We start from the raw sequence: 17,359 nt of genomic DNA, 5'->3' as shown, positions 1-17,359 counted from the left end.
ACTGAGTTGACTTGAAGCAATGCTGGACTTCCCGAACAGGTGCTTGTTGGGGTTCAAGTAAAGCTATTAATACACAGTCGTGACACACACGTCCACATCCACTCTAACGAGTATCACATGAGCCTCCCGGCTCTGTTAAAAAAAAAAACGGTCAGTTACATCAGCTTAGCTGTATTAGTGACAGAGGCAGAGTTGGTCACTGGTCAGTCACACACATGGATCTAAATTAAGAATGGCCTTCAGCAAATGACATAGTGCAGCCAATTACATTGTCCTATCAAAACAATTGCAGTCACGTATGACTCGCAACACAAATACTGTATCTGTTTACTCATAGTAGTGAGAAGTATTGTGGTGTTTTGAACTAACGCATATGCAATGGCCTTGGTAGGCTATCATATGTGGAGAATGGAATACAGATTTTTTTTCTACATGAAAGACTGGTACAATACATTTTGTTCTGAATGTTTTGATTTACAGTACCTGTCAAATGTTTGGACTTCTACTCATTCAAGGGTTTTTCTTTATTTGTACTATTTTATATACTGTAGAATAATAGTGAAGACATCAAAACTATGAAACCAAAAAAGTGTTAAATAAATCTAATTATATTTTACATTTTAGATTATTCAAAGTAGCCACCCTTTGGTGGGAACTCCTTCAAGACTGTTGGAAGTGCATTCCAGGTGAAGCTGGTTGAGAGAATGCCAAGAGTGTGCAAAGCTGTCATCAAGGCAAAGGGTGGCTAGTTTGAAGAATCTCAAATATGAAATATATTTTGATTTGTTTAACACTTTTTTGGTTACTACATTATTCTATATGTGTTGTTCCATAGTTTTGATGTTTTGATGTCTACAATGTAGAAAAATAGTCAAAATAAAGAAAAACTCTGGAATGACTAGGTGTGTCCAAACTTTTGACACGAGCAATGGACATTCGTCGGAAGTCTGTCCTTTGGTCTGATGAGTCCAAATTTGAGATTTTTGTTTCCAACCACCGTGTCTTTGTGAGACGCAGAGTAGATTAACGGTGGATTTCTGTGTGTGTGGTTCCCACCATGAAACATGGAGGAGGTGTGATGGTGCCTTGCTGGTAACACTGTCAGTGATTTATTTAGAATTCAAGGCACACTTAACCAGCATGGCTCCCACAGCATTCTGCATTGATACGCCATCCCATCCGGTTTGCGCTTAGTGGGACTATCATTTGTTTTTCAACAGGACAATGACCCAACACTCCTCCAGGCTGTGTAAGTGCTATTTAACGAAGAAGGAGAGTGATGGAGTGCTGCATCAGATGACCTGGCTTCCACAATCACACGACCTCAACCCAATTGAGATGGTTTGGGATGAGTTGGACCGCAGAGTGAAGGAAAAGCAGCCAGCAAGTGCTCAGCATATGTGGGAACTACTTCAAAACTGTTGGAAAAACATTCCTCATGAAGCTGATGGAGAGAATGCCAAGAGTGTGCAAAGCTGTCATCAAGGCAAAGGGAAGAATCTCAAATATGTAATACATTTGGATTTGTTTAACACTTTTTTGGTTACTACATGATTCATACGTGTTATTTCATAGTTTTGATGTCATCACTATTATTCTACAATGTAAAAAATAGTAAAAATGAAAAAAAAACTTTTTAAGGTGTAATAACTATATTTGGTACATTTTTTGTTTATGCTTTCATTCCTTGTCAGTTCAGTTCCTTTGACATTTAAGAAATGATAGAGCCATAAACAAAGTCCCCATACAACAACCACTTAGTGCCACAACGCCATTCATTGGGGAATTAATGTAATTATATATTTAGTGAGTGTGTGTGCGTTGTTAACATCTGCCTGTTACTGCCCAGATCTTCCAGTCTGGACGACCAGACGACGGTTCTGGAACGGCTATCACAATCCGGACACCCGCTGCCCATCCTTGTGGCGGCCTGTTCCATTTGCAGAAATCCTACCAAGGTAAACCACCAGAGGGGGGAACCGCAACGGTGATCATCAACCAGGACATCCCCTGGCATTCCTGTGGTACTTTGCAACTTCCAGGAAACCCACCAAGGTAAACCACTAGAGTGGGTCCGCAACAGCGATCACCAACTGGACATCATTGTGGTGGACTGCTCCGCTTTCAGAAAGCCTACCAAGTTCAACCACCAGAGGGGGACTGCAACGATGATCTACAAACAGGACATCACATGGTCATTATTTTTATGTTGATTTGTAACTTGCAGGATAATCACAAGATCCAAACCACCAGGGGGGGACTGTCATGACGTGGCCCTTTCTGAGTGTAGGTCGTGGCTTCCCCCTCTCTCACTGACTTCATGGAGGAGAGGAAACACACATAACTATATCTCTGAATGTGTACTTTTCTCAATTATGGAGTTTGCATCTAATTCTTCTATAAAATCAATGAGTAAAGATGAAACTATTTGTGAAATGATGTCACGTGATGTTAACCTTTTAATTTGAGAGAATTGAATTCTCTGTAGTTTCACTAGTCAGCAGCCATGCCCCCATGAGCACAGACATGATCAGGCGTCATGGAACCGCCCTTTTCTATTGTTACGAATAAAAACCCATCCTGAGGAAATCCTCTTCAAACTAAGCAAACCCACAGCGTGAGCTGTGATTGCAAATAGTTGAGTACCGAGACTAGAAAACCATACCACGTGGTGCATTGGCTACACGGCTGGCAATGGTTCAACTCTGAGACTATCGATCCCTACAGAATAAGAGCAAATCTTAGATACTAATTACTAGTCTGCAGCTAGAAATGATGTAAACCTGGGATGCAAATACCGGCAACCGCCGAAACATCTATTCTAAGAAAAATGGACGCCTGACGTACCCATTACAACAGACACTATCAGGAGCCGCCGATAGACCTTCATCCACTCTCTGATGAACTGACTCTCCAGCAGACGAACCAACGATTCCAACAGAGAAGACAACAATGACATATGAGCGTAAATATATTTATTAGAATTATTCCCGAATGAGCGAGCGTTCATGTGCAAAGGATTAGCATTTCAATGAATATAATGATCCACTGTGTAGTGAAGCCATTTTGTCTTTCCCGCTCCTTTATCGGTCTACACCCCCTTTCCTTTGTCCACCAAGACGTCATATCGGTTTAGCCCACTAGGGAATCTTCACTATCATTGTTAGTAACCAATATCTACTGTTTGTTTGTTTATTCATTTGTGATTATTTAGTTAGTTAGTAAATAAATGATTAAGCCAATTGGTGTATGGATGATTCATGGTTTAGGCTGGATTCGTACAGATAACCAAGAATTCTTTGAAATTAGACTGACGGAAGGTAATAATAATTCATTAATAGAAGAGTAATTGATCAGATATTAAAATATCTGAAGAGTTATATTCGGAAAATTCTAAATTTGTAATCTGAAGATTTTTCGTGGTGGCCCGATTTCCTAGTTAATTACATTTACATGATTAATTTAATCACTTAATAATAATTACAGAGAATTGATTTGATAAAATAACAGTCTTCACCTTTAATTATACTAAAGACACGACACTATTTGTGTTGTGTTATGTCCCCTATATGAATACGTACCAAGTGTCTTGCAGTGTTGTGTAACCTGGAGACCATACCGTGAGGACGTGATAGGTGTCGTTGTGTGAACTGTACTCTCAACACCAACATGGACCCTGCTAAGATTTCTACCGATCTCATGGAAATATACACATGTCCATGGTACATAAGCCAGCTTTAATCAGCGTTTCCACACACACACCCTACAGTAACAGTGCTTGAATTATTCAAAGCTGCTTTACAGTGAGGTCTATATTAAATCTTAACCTAAGCAACAACAAATCCTGTCTAGACAATTTCCTGGAGGAACTTTTCAGAGGGAAAAGTGTATAAACTCTGTTGTACATCCATCATTCTATGCGTGCCTGAATAGCATCTACAGTACACAACATTCTGTATTAAATCAAGGGGAAACTGCATGCCAATAGTTTGTGGTATGATGTTTGGCATATGGTTAAGCTATTGAAGCACCAATACAGACAGTTGTATGGTTTTAATAATGTCACTACATGACCATGGTCGGATCATCATTAATTTATCATTTGATACCCTGATGAAGACAGCTTGGCTGTCGAAACGTTGGTAATTAAATTATTGCATCTGAGCTCCTAGAGTGTGCGACTCTACTTCTACTCCGCTAGCCAGCACCTCGTCTTAACAGGTGTGCGTTTATTTTTATTCTAGACGGATCATCATTTATAGCTACCAAGCTTGTCAACAATTATAACAGCCATTGTTATTATACCACAATGAAGTACCCCAAAAAAATTCTGAACAAATGGTTAACCTGCACCTTGTTTGAAATAAATGTAAATATCTGATTACAGATGACAAGAGGAGCTGTTTGCATAGAATATTGTCTGGTTTCATCATTTGTTTAATTTATGGTAACACTTTACAACACAGAATAAAGTGGTAAGAACATGGTAATAGTATAGTTTCTTATAGCAACTTCTCACATCTAACAAAGTGACATTCCTGAGTTATACCTGCTATGCTACCTGTAACCTGTGCCCTATTGAAGCCCATGTATCAGGTATGAAGGTAAGACCCAGATGCAGACAACGTCGAATTAACAATGGTTTAATAATCTAACAGGGGCCGGCAATATAGGTTAAGGCAGGCAGGGGTAAGTAAACCAGAGGTGGGGCAAAGGTACAGGTCGGCAGGCAGGCTCAGGGGCAGGCAGAGTGGTCAGGCAGGCAGGCTCAGGGGCAGGCAGAGTGGTCGGCAGGCAGGCTCAGGGTCAGGGGCAGGCAGAGTGGTCAGGCAGGCAGGCTCAGGGGCAGGCAGAGTGGTCAGGCAGGCGGGCTCAGAGTCAGGCAGAGTGGTCGGCAGGCAGGCTCAGGGTCAGGCAGAGTGGTCGGCAGGCAGGCTCAGGGTCAGGGGCAGGCAGAGTGGTCAGGCAGGCAGGCTCAGGGGCAGGCAGAGTGGTCAGGCAGGCGGGCTCAGAGTCAGGCAGAGTGGTCGGCAGGCAGGCTCAGGGTCAAGGGCAGGCAGAGTGGTCAGGCAGGCAGGCTCAGGGGCAGGCAGAGTGGTCAGGCAGGCGGGCTCAGAGTCAGGACAGGCAAGAGTCAAAACCGGAGGGCGAGAAAAGAGAGACTGGGAAAATCAGGAGCTGAGACACAAAACCACTGGTTGACTTGACAAACAAGACAAACTGGCAACAGACGAACAGAAACACAGGTATAAATACACAGGGGATAATTGGGAAGATGGGTGACAACTGGAGGGGGGTGGAGACAATCACAAAGACAGGTGAAACAGATCAGGGTGTGACACCATGACCTTAAATAAAACCTGTTGACAGAGGGAAGGGCTGTGAGGAACCTGTAGGAGACCTACGTAGTAACAACCTGTTGACACGCATCCAGTTGTAGCCAGCTGACCCTGCAATGGTTGCCCTCTGGAAGACAGACACATTGCTGGAAGGCTCTGAGTGCTTCTGGACATAGGCAGGCTGTGTGTTTATAATGAGCTGGGATTCACGCAATGTCAGGGGAGGAGATATATTACTTTTACAAAGATGGACACCCCCATGCTCTTATCCACAGCATAACTGACCTGTTGCCCGAAGCTACCCTCCTGACTGACAGGTAGCTCCCTAGCCTGCCTCTTGTCCAGCCACAATGCATCAGAGGAGGACAAAGCAGGGGAAGGGGAGGCTCTAATGAAGCCACTTTACACTCTTTCAATTAAGTATATAATGAGTGGAAACAATTACGCACAATAACCCACTTGCCTTTCCATGGAAACGTATGGTATGGTAACCTATTGTCCCTATCCTCTGTCACCTTGCACAACATATGATATATGAGTTATATTGACACTGAGCTGTTTAATAAATAGTATCACACAGAAGTGGTCATGGAGTCATTGTAAGCACACGTGCAATAGCTTACATAATCATCTTGCTATTCATCTTGCAATTCATATCACACAGGCATTCATACTGTATTTTACTGAACTGTATACCACCATGGGACAGGGCCAATTAGCACTCTTCACTGCAGACTATTCTAAGATTTCTGCACTGTAACAGATCTGACGTGAAGGCTTCATGTAACAGATCTGACGTGTACAGTAACAGATCTCTGAGGCAGGAAGAGTCCACACTGTTCGACAGCATCCAAGACTTCCATGGTGATATAAACTATATATACAAAAGTATGTGGACACCCGTTCAAATGAGTGGATTCGACTATTTCAGCCACACCCGTTGCTGACATGTGTATAAAATTGAGCACACCGCCACGCAATCGCCATAGACAAACATTGGCAGTAGAATGGCCTTACTGAAGAGCTCAGTGACTTTCAACGTGGCACCATAAAAGGATGCCACCTTTCCAACAAGTCAGTTCGTCAAATTTCTGCCCTGCTAGAGTTTCCCCAGTCAACTGTAAGTGCTGTTATTGTGAAGTGGAAGGGTCTAGGAGCAACAACCGCTCAGCCTTGAAGTGGTAGGCCACACAAGCTCACAAAATGGGACCGCTGAAGCGTGAAGAGCGTAAAAATCTCACTAGCAAATTCAACCTGCCTCCCGAAGCAACGTCAGCACAAAAACTGTTCGTCGGGAGCTTCATGAAAAGGGTTTCCATGGCCGAGCAGCCACTCACAGCCTAAGATCACTATGTTCAATGCCAAGTGTCAACTGGAGTGGTGTAAAGCTTGCCGCCATTGGACTCTGTAGCATTGGAAACGCGTACTCTGGAGTGATGAATTACTCTTCACCATCTGGCAGTCTGAAAGACAAATCTGGGTTTGTAGGATGCCAGGAGAATGCTACCTGCCCCAATGCATAGTCCCAACTGTAAACTTGGTGGAGGAGGAATAATGGTCAGGGTCTGTTTTTCATGGTTCAGGCTAGGCCCCTTACTTCCAGTGAAGGGAAATCTTAACGCTACAGCATACACTGACATGCTAGACGATTCTGTGCTTCCAACTTTATGTCAACAGTCGGGGGAAGGCCCTTTCCTGTTTCAGCATGACATTGCCACCGTGCACAAAGAAGGTCAATACAGAAATGGTTTGTCGAGATTGGTATGGAAGAACTTGACTGGCCTGCACAGAGCCCTGACCTCATCCCCATCAAAAACCTTTGGGATGAATTGGAACGCCGACTGCGAGCCAGGTCTAATCAACCAACATCAGCGAACAACCTCACTAATGCTCTTGTGGCTGAATGGAATAAAGTCCCTGCAGCAATGGTCCAACATCTAGTGGAAAGCCTTCCCATGAGAGTGGAGGCTGTTATAGCAGCAAATGGGGGACCAACTCCATATTAATGTCCATGATTTTTGAATGAGATGTTCGACGAGTAGGTGTCCACATACGTTAGGTCATGTAGTGTATGGCAAATCATCATGAGCCATTGAGTAAGATACCAATCAGTTTCACGGTCTTATGTAACCACAGTTCACGTCTGGGTAAAGTCATGTATTTAAAACCTTAAGCATAGGCATTGGCCATCTGAAAGACTGGCATTGGCATTATCATTTGGAAGTAAATGAGTCCCTACTCTGCACAATTTGCAATACTCCCTTGAAAATTGATAAATAATTATCTTGCCATTTTTACTTGGCTGCTTGATAAGATGTGACTGTAGGTTAGTTCCATTTCATATGAGCAACATTGGAACCAAGTTCTGTCATTGGGATTAGTAGTTAATTGTAGAATATTAGCCTGCTGTTTGGATTATTGTTGAGTAATAAGATTGTTAATTATAAGGTTAATAAAATCCATTATGGATTGAGATCGAAAGATAGAGCTTTATTTGAGATGTACTTCACCTTGCATTTGTGTATAGCCACTCCATTGTGTGTATATCCATGATGGGTTTGGTGTCCCAATGCGCTTTAATGCTGAACTACACCTGACGTTGGTAGCCGCATGTATTGTAGAGTTTACCAGTAGTTTCCTTTCCAAAGAAAACAAATCAAGTTTGGATGAAGTACAAGGGAGGTTTTGCAACGCTTTTTAATTAGTCCTCGGAGCAGCGGACATCACCTCTGTTATCCTTCATTGGAGTGCACAGAAGAACACGACATAAAAAGTGAAAGGTATGGTAACCACAAAAAGTAAACTACATAGTTGAGGTAAGTTACATGGTCAGATGTTTGTATTACAAATCTCTGCTGTGACCTTTAAATACTTGGTTTGACCTGAAGGCATGTATGCCTACTTTTTATCTAGTGTGCCAATAAAAACATTTGTTTTACATGTTTGCATGTGTTTTGATAGACCACAAAACTTTATTTATTTAATTACTTACTACTTTATTTCGTATTCAACTCGAGGTAGAATAACTGGTGACCAGTTGAACAACGTGGTCTGTTGCTTTTATACAACGGATGCAGCCTTCTTTAGAATGACACTGCGGTAGACTTGACGATAGGTCGTATGGCAGGAATTGTGTAGTTTTCCTTAACCAGGTCAGGCGCAATGTGTTTTTTAAACTCAGTAAATACTTTCCCTATAGGCCCACTGCCATCAGGTGGCAGACGTGAGGTAATCGGGGGACCAGAGTGGAGAGTCAAAGAGAAACAGAACTCGATAACCCCTATTCTTATCCCTCAGCTGCATGGTTCTGTATTTCAGAGAGGTGGTGTGAGGTAATACAAGGCCCGCCCCACTGTGTGCTTTTCCAATGTGGCATTTACCGTTAAAATAAACAGGGTGAATGGATCTCAAAGAGCCATGCAGCAGCAGCGCGCGCCACCTGCATGTGTGCTTATTTTCATGATGCAAATAGCACCTATTATAAAACACATATTCTATTCCCCTATTATGAAGGTTTCAATTTAATCCACGTATAGAACGTATTGCTTATGATGACTATCAGTCAGTTGTTGTGAAGTTCCCAATTGCCAAGAGGTCATTGCGTCATGACGCAAAATAAATAGACAAAAAAGTTGGATGACTAATCAGGGACACATTTGTTTGTACTAAAACCACTTAATTAAAAAAAAAATGTAATCTTGCATTTTCAGCAAAAAAATCTCAACGTGCTCTGAGAAAGGGCTACCGCTTATGCGGAAAATGTACTTATAGGCCTACTGAACAAATAGCTTAGTTGTAATAGCACGCCCGATATGGTGACGAAACGGTTAAGTTAAACATGGTGTCTGTAAAATAAGCCCTTGCCCCTCTCTGTGCATGCGTAGACAAACTAATTATATGAAAGTGAGTGCCTACATTACCACTCCAAGTAGTTCACCTGAATTTCACTATGGAGATGTGGTGCGCAACTCCCTGACAGAATCAAGTGTGTACAAAACATCACCCGTACCCCAGCATCACTTAGATTACATTTTTACTGAAGTGACAAATTTACGAAGTGTTTTGTGTAGTTGCGATACTTTTTGCCATGGAGAGGTTTTATTTTCTACTTTTTTGCCTGCTTTATGTTCTGGTTAGTTTAAGCACTGGACAGCACCATTTACGTGCGCGAATGGGGCCATGGAGACACAGAATCCAATGGGAGAACAACGGTCGGATGTATAGTTTACTCAGCACGGGGTCTGAATATCTCGCACCGGCACAGGCGAGGAAACTACCTGCTCAGCTCTATCTGACCACCAATAATGATTTCTATATACGTCACCCACCTACCCCGAGGGACACGGTGCCGGTGGCGGGATACCCAGGAGCGCGTCCCCCTCCCCAAGGAGGCACCGGTTCCACTTCCAACGGTACTGATTCCGGGGCTCTCCAGGAGTTCTCAGGCAGTGGGATACCGAGGGGAGGACGAAACACTACTCGGGTTGATGTCAGCCTGCCGGTTCGGCGACAGGTCTCTGTGTCACCGGTCAGAAGCGCAGAGAAGGCGCATGATCAGGGCACGAGCCAAGCGCGAAATGAGACCCCAGAAGCATCAGCCCACCCACCCACATCTGGCTACGTGAATAATTCCGAGGATGCAGACAACAGACAACGCGCCCAGCGCATTGCCCAAGCAGCGGATTCTATTCCCTCATCCAGACGCATTCCAGCTCCAGAATCAAATACATCTCCAACTGCGCTGAGTGCGCTTTCTAACAATGGCTTGGAGGCGCACATCACTCGCTCGCTGCCCCAGCAACCGAGGAGGGTTGAAAGTAATAATATGATAGGTGATTATGATGATCCCACGGACCCAAATAAAAACCACCAAAATTCTGTTTTTTATAACGGAAGAACCAGAGAACCTGTGCGTCTTCCACCGGGAACAGGCTATGGCACCAGATTATTTCAGAACGGTAAGGTAGACAGTATGTGAAAATTAGGCTAGCTTTTCTATATCTTATATAGTAGGGTGTTCTATTTTACCCAGGGCTATTTGCCATTGCATTATGCAGACATATTTTTACATCCAGATAAAAGTACAGAATATTACAAACAAAACATAAAACACTTCAGACTCTCTTGTTGATAAAAATACAATGTGGTAGGTTACAACAACCCTCACACACCCTTGTAAATCATACAGCTAACACGGATGGATTGTGATTCCTTTTCCCCAGGTCTCCCAGACCTTGTCCCTGACCCCTACTATATCCAAGCTGCTTCCTATATTCAACGGGTACAGATGTATGCCCTGAGATGTGCAGGGGAGGAAAACTGTCTGTCACGGTAGGAGTTCATGTTTTATTATTGATTACACATATCACTGTGTAAGATCAATACCACTAAAACATTTATATTGGCATCATCAATGTATTATTACACAAATTAATAATATTTGACATATACAGTCATTTGTTTGATTAGTGTTAGACATCAGGCAGGTTGTGTCGACCAGACTTCCTTGGCACTGGCCCATTTGGAAATAACAGTATGATGACAGTACCATACAATCTGGCAGCCGACCTCGATTTTTCCCTCTGTATCTCTGCTCTGCCAAGTAAAATAAACTTAAAATGAAAGGCTGTGGATTCCTGAGGTGAACGTTAAACTGTCCCAAATACACCTCAAGCCTCCTCCTCAGTGTCTTCTAAAGCATAATACGTGAACTGTTACTAACTTGTTATCAAGCTGTCATTAATGATAATTCAAATGACGGTCCATGCTCTTACCTGTAATAATTGGGGCCAGGAGTTTTTTCTGACCAAGAAAGTTATGGTCAGGTGACATTGTCAGGAAAAACTCCTGACCCTAGTCATTATGTACAGTCTGTTATTTGTATTTTTAATTTCTCTCCCCCAAGGTCAGCGTATCGACCAGGTGTCAGAGACATCGACTACAGGACTCTACTGAGGTTTCCTCAGAGGGTGAAGAACCAGGGGACTGCCGACTTCCTCCCAGTCAAACCCAGACACCAATGGGAATGGCACAGCTGCCACCAGCACTACCACAGCATGGAGGCCTTCAGTAACTATGACCTGCTGGATGTCATCACAGGCAGGAAGGTGGCAGAGGGACACAAGGCCAGCTTCTGTCTGGAGGACACGAGCTGTGACCCGGGAGTCCGCCGACGCTTCGCCTGCACAGCACACACACAGGTTCTGATAGTTTAATTGATCAATCGATCAACCAATCAGTTTGTTATATGTTTTTAATCACATGTTTGGTACAGGGATTGGGTCCTGGTTGCTATGACACCTACAATGCCAACATTGATTGTCAGTGGATTGACATCACAGACGTGCCACCAGGAAACTATATTCTCAAGGTAACACTATAGCCACTTTAAGGAAGAGACAGATATACAGTGCGCTACAAAAGTATTGGGGCAGTATTGGCTCTGTACTCCAGCACTTTGGATTTGAAATGATACAATGACTATGAGGTTACAGTGCAGACTGTCAGCTTTAATTTGAGGGTATTTTCATACATATCAGGTGAACCGTTTAGAAATTACATCACTTTTTGTACATAGTCCCTTCATTTTAGGGGACCAAAAGTATTGGGGGAAATCCACTTATATGTGTAGTAAAATAGTCAAAAGTTTAGTATTCGGATAGTCCTGAATTAATCGTGAATAATGATTGAGAAAGTTACAGACGCACAATATCATACCCCCAAGACCTGCTAACCTCTAACCATTACAATAACAGGGGAGGTAAGCATTTTTGGGCGTTATGATATTTGTGTGTCTGTCATCATTATTCAGAATTAATTCATGACTATCTGTAATCATGGTAGCATCCACATTAGTGTAGAAGTGTTTAGAAACATATTCTATTCTTATTTTACAATAAAAGTGACTACAAAATGACACAATACATTATTTCACATTTGTCAGGACTCCTCTCCCCGTTCGGGTGGCGCTCGGTGGTCGTTGTCGCAGGCCTACTAGCTGCCACTGATTCTTTCCTCCCCCTCCTTGTCTGTTTATTGGTTACACCTGTTATGCATTTGTGGTGATTAGATGTCCTTTATTAGTCAGCCGGCCCACCTGTTTCTTTGTGCGGGATTGTTTGTTGTAACATTTGTGTATGTTGGAGACGAACGTGTTTGTTCCTGTTCGTGGGTTTTTTCTGGACTGTTTTAGTCCCCGTGTCTGTTCCTGTTCGTGGGTTTTTGCTGGACTGTTTTAGTCCCCGTGTTTGTTCCTGTTCGTGGGTTTTTGCTGGACTGTTTTAGTCCCCGTGTTTGGGGCATTTGTTTTTTAGCGCCCAGTGTTTTGTGGGGTGGCCCATGTTCGCCGTGTGTGCATTAAAGAGCACTACCTTGAACTCTCTGTTTCCTGCGCCTGACTTCACACCCACGACACCCATATTGTGACAACATTCATTTCCATTGTGCACAAAATAATCTGAAACACAACCAAAACAAACAGCAAATGCATCCAACAAGTTTGTAGGGTTACAAGCTTAATGTAATCATTACGAGCTAGAAACATGGGACTAAATACTAAACTTTTGACTACTTTAATACACATAAGTGAATTTGTCCCCATAATATTGGTCTCCTAAATGGGTGGACTATGTACACAAAGTGCTGTAATTTCTAAACGTTTCACCCGAAATTGAGGAAAATACCCTTAAATTAAAGCTGACCATCTGCACTTTAAGCTCATATTTATTGTGTCATTGCAAATCCAAAGTGCTGGAGTACATAGCCAAAACAACAACAAATATGTGTCACTGTCCCAATACTTTTGGAGCTCACTGTAAACCAGATAGATACAGCTCTTTGTCACTGGCATTTTTCAGTTGTTCAAAACATATAGCAAAACTAGCAACATGTCATTGACCCGTCTTGTCTCACAATGTATCTCAGGTGACGGTAAACCCAGCTATGCAAGTGCAGGAGTCAGATTTCTCAAACAACATAGTGAAGTGTGACATCAGGTACACAGGAAGCTATGTCCATGCCAGGAACTGTAGGATCACTGGGTAAGTCACAAAGACTTTCTGTATATAATTGATATACACATTTAATTAGTGAGAATGTGAAATATGTGTTTGTTTATCATTGGTTTGTGTTGATTCTACAGGAGTTAACCCTAAATTGCTCTGATGGAGGGGACCATTTTCTGCTACCATATGCCTGCCAATGATAACCAAGCCAGACGAGTAACATGTATGGATTTGTATCAATATTTTTTGTTGAAGTCAGTATTGACACCTGTCTTTCCTTAAGCACTTTCTGGCTTTTTAAAATCATCCAATGCATATGTTCTTAGGTGTGAGCTGTGATGTACTTAGCTACAGTAAGTATTAAACAAGTTATCCTCTTTGTAATAAAGACATGCACGTTCTGCATGAAAGCAGCGGAGGTTGTATACAGTATGTCAAAGTTACAGTAGTATAATGCTAAGCTAAAGTGTATACTATGGTGCTGTGCAAACATAGACAGAAGTCTTCGAAAGGCCATTTCAAATCAAACAAATGTGTTTGTTTTGTGTCCCAAGTTGACGGTTATTCCAAGAAAGTCAATGGTGCTCTTGTCTCCTTTAGGCCATTTCTATTTTGATGGAGAATAAATGCAGTAAACCAGGCACTGACCCTAAAGTTTATGCTTATTGAAATGAGCCACACGTATGTACTTTATTTTTGTGATTATATGTACAATATATTCCTATGGATGGATAATAAAATGCATGGATTTCTTTGCATTCCTTTATAGATTCAAACTACTAAAACAGGCATAAGAACACTAACTGCTACTGTCAAACAGTGTATATACTGGGTTTAAAAATATATACAGTATATTTGGTTATTTTGTAATGAAAATTGATACTGTATGTTTTTCAGCAGTTCTTAGTTTGAGAATTTGTCTTTTGTAATAAAGTTTGCCTAAAAATGTTGAAAAATATCAAATATGACTGGAGCCTTATTCTAAACTCAGCAACAACAACAAAACATTTTTTTTTCAGGACCCTGTCTTTAAAAGATAATTCTTAAAAATCCAAATAACAAAACACATCTTCATTGTAAAGGGTTTAAACACTGTTTCCTATGCTTGTTCAATGAACCATGAACATGCACCTGTGGACCGGTCGTTAAGACACTAACAGCTTACAGACAGTAGGCAATTAAGGTCACAGTTATGAAAACTTAGGACACTAAAGAGGCCTTTCTGCTGACTCTGAAAAACACCAAAGAAAGATCCCCAGGGTCCCTGCTCATCTGCGTGAACCTGCCTTAGGCATGCTGCAAGGAGGCATGAGGACTGCAGATGTGGCCAGATGTACCAGACAGGACTGGCAAAAAGTGCTCTTTTCTGACGAGTCGTGGTTTTGTTTCACCAGGGGTGATGGTCGGATTCGCGTTCATTGTCGAAGGAATGAGCGTTACATCGAGGCCTGTACTCTGAAGCGGGACCGATTTGGAGGTGGAGGGTCCATCATGGTCTGGGGCGTTGTGTCACAGCATCATCGTACTGAGCTTGTTGTCATTGCAGGCAATCTCAACGCTGTGCGTTACAGGGAAGACATCCTCCTGCCTCATGTGGTACCCTTCCTGCAGGCTCATCCTGACATGACCCTCCAGCATGACAATGCCACCAGCCATACTGCTCGTTCTGTGCGTGAATTCCTGCAAGCCAGGAATGTCAGTGTTCTGACATGGCCAGCAAAGAGCCCGGATCTCAATCCCATTGAGCACGTCTGGGACCTGTTGGATCGGAGGGTGAGGGCTAGGGCCATTCCCCCCAGAAATGTCCGGGAACTTGCAGGTGCCTTGGTGGAAGAGTGGGGTAACATCTCACAGCAAGAACTGGCAAATCTGGTGCAGTCCATGAGGAGGAGATGCACTGCAGTACTTAATACAGCTCGTGTCCACACCAGATAGTGAATGTTACTTTTGATTTTGAACCCCCACCCCCCCTTTGTTCAGGGACACATTATTCCATTTCTGTTAGTCACATGTCTGTGGAACTTGTTCAGTTTATGTCTCAGTTGTTGAATCTTGTTATGTTCATACAAATATTTACACATGTTAAGTTTGCTGAAAATGAACACAGTTGACAGTGAGAGAACGTTTCTTTTATAAGAACCAACGCTGATGATGAGAAGCAGGTACGTCTCCGGAGTCTTTCTTTTTACCAACGCAGTTAAGCCAAAACCACGCTCCGTTATTCAGAGAGGCGTTCTACTACGTTCCCATTGGCTAGCTAGCGTTGTCTCACTCACAGGCGATCAGCGCAGAGACAGTGACCTTCCAAGGTAAGGATGGAAAGTGTAATTTAACAATTATTTGCCTACCATAACGCAGGCCTATTATTATCATGTTTGGTAACATTTGCCCATTTTTTTTTCTTCAGAGTTTCAATGAGTTGTAAAAATGCCTCAGAGAACTCTGCTGAATTGCCTAAATTGAAGGTCAGCTAAGTTAACGTAGGCTACTTAATATTACTAGCTAGGTATTTGAAGTTGTTATATTATCATTAGTAGTCTATTATCAGGTAAAAGCATATACATATTATTCCTAATTCCTCAAATATTTATTAGCTAATCATTCAGGTGAATATGCTATGCTACAGCCATTGAATCTGTCTTTGAGTGTTAACGAACATTAATGGCTAGCTTGGTCCAAGATATTGTTATTATATTTTTCAATCTTGAAATACCAGGGCAAATGTTATTAATCAGTGACTGAAATTTCGCACCAGGTGATACTCACTTCTGGACTTGAAGAGCACTTAAAGCGTTGTAGAATGCCCCTCTGAATAACAGGGTGTGGTTTTGACTTAACTGCATTGGGAAAAAGAAAGACGCGGAATGGAGAGTGAACATTTAATTAGCACAGACATGGAACAGGACAGGAACAGCGTCAGAACAGGTGATTGAGTCCAGGTGAGTCCAATGATTCACTGTTGTGTGTGATGAGGGAAGCAGGTGTGCGTAATGATGGTGGCAGGAGTGCGTTTAACTCAAGCTGAGCTCAAAACCATTTGAGGGCAGAGAAGTTGATTTCTTAAATTATTTAAGAAAACACGGCATGCCTCAGAAATGTATGAAATTATCTAACTTAGCACATTGTGTTTCTTGGAAAGGGTAAGAAAAATGAAAGGCTTGAGCGTGGAAGCTGCTCTTGCTTGTGTTTTGCCATGTCAGTATGTCATTAAAGCTGTCTAGAGGACCCACTCCCCTGGTGTCAACTCCATGTCAAGTGCTTCTTGAAATGTGTTTACATTCAGCCGCAGTGTTAACCAGAGCCTCTGTCTGATGGGTCCCATTCAGGAATGGAAAAGGTTTAACGAGTTCCGAATACCCTAAGAATTATTAATGATAACAATTTGGGTGAGGTAATGTAACAGGTCGTGCCTGTTCTTGAGTTTATAACAGGGGAATACTGAGCATGAGTTAAATTGAAAGGACTACACGTTAAGCACATTGCCTCATGTCCTTGTCATCTTAAACATGCCATGGAAATAAAAGAGGCTCCGATTTGTTCAGCTGGATGGAGCTCATTTATTAAAGGCAAATGGTCTATGGAATGGCTCTGTTGCCACTGCTTAACTTGCTCCATGAAAAGACCTGCACCATGAAAAACCAATAAACACATCCCCTTTAAGAACTTGACAAGAGGAAATACCTCTGTAGTATTTATGATAACCTTCTTTCAAAGATGTGGAGGTCACAGAGTACATCTAGTATCACCCCATATCCTTAGTGAAACAGTGAAAAGCTACTTATTTTTATCATTAACCCTATTTTGTAACAAACCATCCTTCAAGAAACACATGAATAAGTATAAGGGTTACTCACTCTCGATGGGTACATAGGGAAACTAACTGTATGCTTGAACTCCGTCCACAAACCACCAGAGGGATATTTCTGTCATCTTCCATCCAAAAATGGCCTCTCAGTTGTAGCTCACGCCATCTTTGCTAAAAACAGAGGTGCTGATGTGAATTGAAGTGTGACAGAA

General features: G+C 42.3%; 1 protein-coding gene across 2 annotated transcripts; it reads left to right on the top strand.

Annotated features, from left to right (window-relative positions):
- Positions 1 to 9,234: 9,234 nt before the first annotated feature.
- On the top strand, positions 9,235 to 14,298 carry LOC110499862 (protein-lysine 6-oxidase). Of its 2 annotated transcripts, XM_021576954.3 has the most exons (6): positions 9,235 to 10,297; positions 10,562 to 10,670; positions 11,245 to 11,539; positions 11,614 to 11,709; positions 13,263 to 13,378; positions 13,480 to 14,298. In XM_021576954.3, the coding sequence occupies exons 1-6, from the start codon at positions 9,427 to 9,429 to the stop codon at positions 13,484 to 13,486; spliced, it is 1,494 nt and encodes a 497-aa protein (XP_021432629.3). In that variant the 5' UTR covers positions 9,235 to 9,426; the 3' UTR covers positions 13,487 to 14,298. The 2 variants fall into 2 exon arrangements, with proteins under 2 accessions (XP_021432629.3, XP_090039156.1); XM_090183030.1 differs by lacking the exon at positions 13,480 to 14,298 and having other exon boundaries at positions 9,266 to 10,297; positions 13,263 to 13,382.
- The last annotated feature ends 3,061 nt before the right edge of the window (positions 14,299 to 17,359 follow it).

Source organism: Oncorhynchus mykiss, chromosome 1 (genome assembly GCF_057628025.1).
Source record: "Oncorhynchus mykiss isolate SJ-2025 chromosome 1, ASM5762802v1, whole genome shotgun sequence".
Taxonomy (NCBI): Eukaryota; Metazoa; Chordata; class Actinopteri; order Salmoniformes; family Salmonidae; genus Oncorhynchus; species Oncorhynchus mykiss.
Note: the sequence above shows the minus strand (reverse complement) of the source record. Positions and strands in the feature narration are given on the sequence as shown.